General features: G+C 49.0%; 1 protein-coding gene across 1 annotated transcript; it reads left to right on the forward strand.

Annotated features, from left to right (window-relative positions):
• The first annotated feature begins 357 nt into the window (after nt 1-357).
• Nucleotides 358-2,515, forward strand: LOC119360787 (heparanase-like protein 2). The gene is made up of 5 exons (XM_037626284.1): nt 358-678; nt 786-822; nt 984-1,167; nt 1,267-1,658; nt 1,740-2,515. Exons 1-5 carry the CDS (start codon nt 457-459, stop codon nt 2,513-2,515), a joined length of 1,611 nt encoding a protein of 536 aa, XP_037482181.1. The 5' UTR covers nt 358-456.
• The last annotated feature ends 1,956 nt before the right edge of the window (nt 2,516-4,471 follow it).

The following is a 4,471-nucleotide window of genomic DNA, read 5'->3' on the forward strand; positions in this document are numbered from 1 at the left end:
TGAAGGCGTCTTACAAAGCCACGGACGAACACAAAGTTGTCATGGATGCTTTTGGTCATGATGAATGCATTTTGGGCCCTCGAAACATAGACTACTCTTATGCAAAGGCCCATCTTTTCCGTTTTTACCAACGCTGTTCGTCGGTTGCGAACGTTTTGGGTTTACCGCAGATTGTGCTGGAAGTATCTTTGTCGAAGAGACGACTTTTTCTTACTTAGACTCTGTCCCATGCAAAAAAACACACACACACACACACAACAAACCGTCCTGTTCGTGTGCTACGCAGTGCTTATCCATACTCCCTTCTGCAACGCAAAGCCCTATTCTATTGCTTCTTGGGCTGACTTCACTCCGAGTTCTCATATATATAGCTCCACGCATATAACCGTCATCGAAGGCACCGGCGGTGTGGCATCGTTGCTCCCGAGTACGAATTCCTTCTCAGCTTCTCTGCCAATGGCCGCTCAAGCTGCCGGGACCCTTTTCCTTTGCCTCCTCGTCTTATCCGGTCCGTATGCCGCCGTCGCCGCCGGCGAGAAGGCGACCGTGTCTGTGAGGGCGGTGACGGCCATCTCCCACACCGACGACGACTTCATCTGTGCGACGCTCGACTGGTGGCCCAGGGACAAGTGCAACTACGGCATGTGCCCCTGGCACAACTCCTCCATCATCAACCTGGTAACTTAATTAGCCCGACATGTTCGTATGTGCATGGTTAATTGCATGCCGTCTTGCACACACCTTTAATCCTAGTACTGATTTTGCACGGAATTAATTGCATGCAGGATCTCTACAGCCCTATTCTCTACAATGCTGTCAAAGGTGAAATAAAATAGAAAATTAACTTGGTTGTTTTGAGATTGATATATGAATTAATCACTGGTTCGATTGATCGATCAGTGCGTGCATGCATGCACATGTTGTACTAGTATGATGCATGATCCATACGACTGACTGACGATGGCTATGCATATGCATGGCAGCCTTCAACTCGCTGCGGATTAGGCTTGGAGGATCGCTGCAGGACCAGATCACGTACAAGGTTGGCAAGCACTACGCCGACTGCCCCAGCTTCCGGCGAAACGACGACCGCCTCTTCGGCTTCACTGAGGGCTGCCTCGCCATGAACCGCTGGGACGAGCTCAACATCTTCTTCCGGCGAACCAAGTAAGCGATCATGCATGCATGCCACATGATCTCTGATGCAACCATGCATTAATTCATGGCTACAAGAATCGAAGTTCACATCTGATCTGCATGCATCAGCACGACGGTGACGTTCGGGCTGAACGCGCTGAGGGGCCGGCGCAAGGCCGCCGAGAACGGCAGCACGCTCCACGTCGGCGGCTGGGACGGCCGCAACGCGCGCGACCTGATGCGCTACACCGTGAGCAAGGGCTACCGCGTGGAGTCGTGGGAGCTGGGCAACGAGCTGTGCGCCGGCGGCGTGGAGGCCAAGGTGAAGGCGGCGCAGTACGGGAAGGACGTGCTCCGCCTCAGGAGGATGGTGGAGAAGGTGTACAACGGCACCGGCCACCTCCCCAAGGTCCTCGCGCCGGGGGGCTTCTACGACGGGCCCTGGTTCTCCGAGATGCTGCGCGTCTCCGGCCCCGGCGTCGTCGACGGCGTCACGCACCACATCTACAACCTCGGCTCCGGTGAGTCACTCGCGCGTCGCCGGCCGGGCTGGATGCTTGGTGACGTGTACGTGATCGAGTGAGTGTTGCGTGAACTTGCAGGGAAGGACAAGGAGCTGATCAACAAGATGCAGGACCCGTACTACCTGGACAAGGTGGCGCAGACGTTCAGCGACATGGAGGCGACGGTGCGGGAGTCCGGGCCGTGGAGCTCGGCGTGGGTGGGCGAGTCCGGCGGCGCGTACAACAGCGGCGGGAAGGACGTGTCGGACAGGTTCGCCAACAGCTTCTGGTACCTGGACCAGCTAGGGATGTCGTCCGTGTTCGGCACCAAGGTGTACTGCCGGCAGGCCCTCGTCGGCGGGAACTACTGCCTCCTCAACACCACCACGCTCGCCCCCAACCCGGACTACTACAGCGCGCTGCTCTGGCACCGGCTCATGGGCCCGGGGGTGCTCCAAACCACCGCCGCCGCCGGCTCGCCGTACCTCCGCTCCTACGCGCACTGCTCCAAGAAGCAGCCTGGCGTGACGGTGCTCCTGATCAACCTGTCCAACTCGACGGCGTTCGACGTGACGGTGGCCGGTGACATGGACCTGCACCCGCCGCCGCGGAAGTTGCTGCAGGCGGAAGCAGGCGGCGGAAAGGAGGCGGTGTGCGGCGGGCGGAGGGAGGAGTACCACCTGAGCCCCGAGGGCGGCGACATCCAGAGCCAGGTGGTGCTGCTCAACGGGGAGCCGCTCGCGCTCGGCACGTGCGGCCAGATCCCCGAGCTGCGGCCGGCAATCGCCATCGACGGGTGCACGCCGGTGCACGTCGAGCCCCACTCCATCGCGTTCGTCAGGTTCACCGGCTTCAAGGCTCCTGCCTGCGCGTAATAGAAGCGACGAGGTTCCATTTGTACTCCTATTTGTGAACTACAGTAGTTAGGACGCACGTGACATGGAGAAGGCACTAGGTGCCCATGCCGGCGCCACACCGTGAAATCTGAGCTGTCCACCGATACCTCGTGATTGTAGAACAATAAATACAAAAATTGATGTTACACAAGAATTAGCAGGTAGTACACCACACTGCCATATCATGAAGAGCCAGCGTTATTAACTCGGATAATTTGAAGGTCATTGGCATCATGAAGAATGAAGGGTAGTTGTTTTTGGCGATTGTTATTTTATGGCATGTGATTTTCCTCGCACTATAATTGCAATCATTGTAAAAGGAAAGCAAACAGGGTCGCCCATGAACTTGCGAAGTTGCGAGGGTGGTCTTATATAATTATTTTCCGTGGTTTTCTATGGCTTGCATGGTTTAAGGAGCCTCAAATGGAGATAATTGTTGTTTCAATTTAATAAAGTTATCTTTTCCATAAAAAATAGAGCAGCATTCAGATAATCAGATTGACTAAGATTAGTCTTTTTGTCCATCATTTCTCTTAAGTTATTCTTTTTAAAGTTATTCCTTCTTTTTTTCATAATTCTTAACTTTTTAAAAATGTTCAAAAAAAGTTCACATAAAAAAATGCGTTCTATAAAATTTTAAATTTCAAAAAAGTTCACTTTTTTCAAAAGATGTTCCAAGTCTTCAACTTTTTAAGATTTTAAAAAATTCTTCAAGTGTTTAAAAAATATCCTTTTCTTAATTGTTCATTTTTTTTAAATGTCCACATTTTAGAAAGTTTTCATGTTTCCAAACTGTGTTTGGAATTCCAAGACATGTTCCCTTTTAAAATTTTGTTCACTGATAAGAAAATTCGTACTTTCAAATTTTGTTTGGGGTTCCCAAAAAATAATCATATTTACAAATTCAAAATTTCAAAAAATGTTCCCCTTTTTCAAAAAAGTTCAAAGATTCAGAAAAATCCATTTTAAATAATATCGCGACTTCAAATTTTATTCAGAATTTCAAAAAAGTTCCTGTTTTCCAAATAATGTTCAAGGTTCTAGAATTTCCTTGTTTTCTAAAAATATTTGAGATTTTTTGTTTTTTGAATTTTCAAAGCCTGTTTGAGTTTTTGAAAAAAATTCACAATTTTGGAAAAGGTTCGCGTTTCAAAAAGTACTCACTTTTAAAAACAATACGCTTTAAAGTCCCAAGGAATATCTTACGTCTATGGCTGGTGATTCTTAGCCATCAAACCTCATCCGCTCAATTGGCTAGCAGGAGACCATGTGTTCCATCACTTGGGCGCTCATAGGTTTTTGGGATTTTTCACTTTGCAATCTTCAAATAGGTCGGCCCTTCCATAGTAATTCTCAGATCATAAGGTCGGCGAACCATTATTCATTGATGAATAATGATCCGTGCTTGAGATAATCACGGAAGAATGTGACGAGGGGGGTAGCGATGAAGGGAGCTTGGCCGGAGATGACGAAGGCGCGATGGTTTTTCCCAGATTTAGTAGTTTCCTTCCGAGCTAGCTAGTTTTGCTCAAAACTGATAAAACTTAAATATCCATAAATAGCTGAAAAATGCTATACGCGTGGATACTAGTTTTGGCAGTAGCAATATGCCGGGACGAACATGGCAGCTACTTCGGGAGTTCATAGGTGGTGGTTGAAGGGATGAATGATGCTGCAATTCTAGAGTCTACTGCATGTCGGCAATCTGCACTAGCCGATAACATGTTCCTCGAGAGTTTTATTGTAGCCTCGGATGCCAAACAGGTAGTACAAGACCATACGGCATGGTTATCACAAAAATTAGATCAAGCGCCGCCGCTTTCAGTTGCAAAATTATTTTCGAAAGTCGTCTTTCGAATGGGCCCATAACCCTCTGTGGTATTCGATGAATAAAATCTTTTTCATCCCTCAAAAAAACTAATCTCCGCCCCCCCC

The sequence above is a fragment of the Triticum dicoccoides genome, chromosome 2B (assembly GCF_002162155.2).
Source record: "Triticum dicoccoides isolate Atlit2015 ecotype Zavitan chromosome 2B, WEW_v2.0, whole genome shotgun sequence".
Lineage (NCBI taxonomy): Eukaryota > Viridiplantae > Streptophyta > Magnoliopsida > Poales > Poaceae > Triticum > Triticum dicoccoides.

Bases quoted from the DNA above. Each gene is read 5' to 3' on its own strand.
- LOC119360787 (XM_037626284.1), top strand. From the start codon at position 457: ATGGCCGCTCAAGCTGCCGGGACCCTTTTCCTTTGCCTCCTCGTCTTA. The intron at 1,168-1,266 runs GTAAGCGATCAT...TGCATGCATCAG, and splicing joins ATCTTCTTCCGGCGAACCAA to CACGACGGTGACGTTCGGGC. The intron at 1,659-1,739 runs GTGAGTCACTCG...GTGAACTTGCAG, and splicing joins CATCTACAACCTCGGCTCCG to GGAAGGACAAGGAGCTGATC.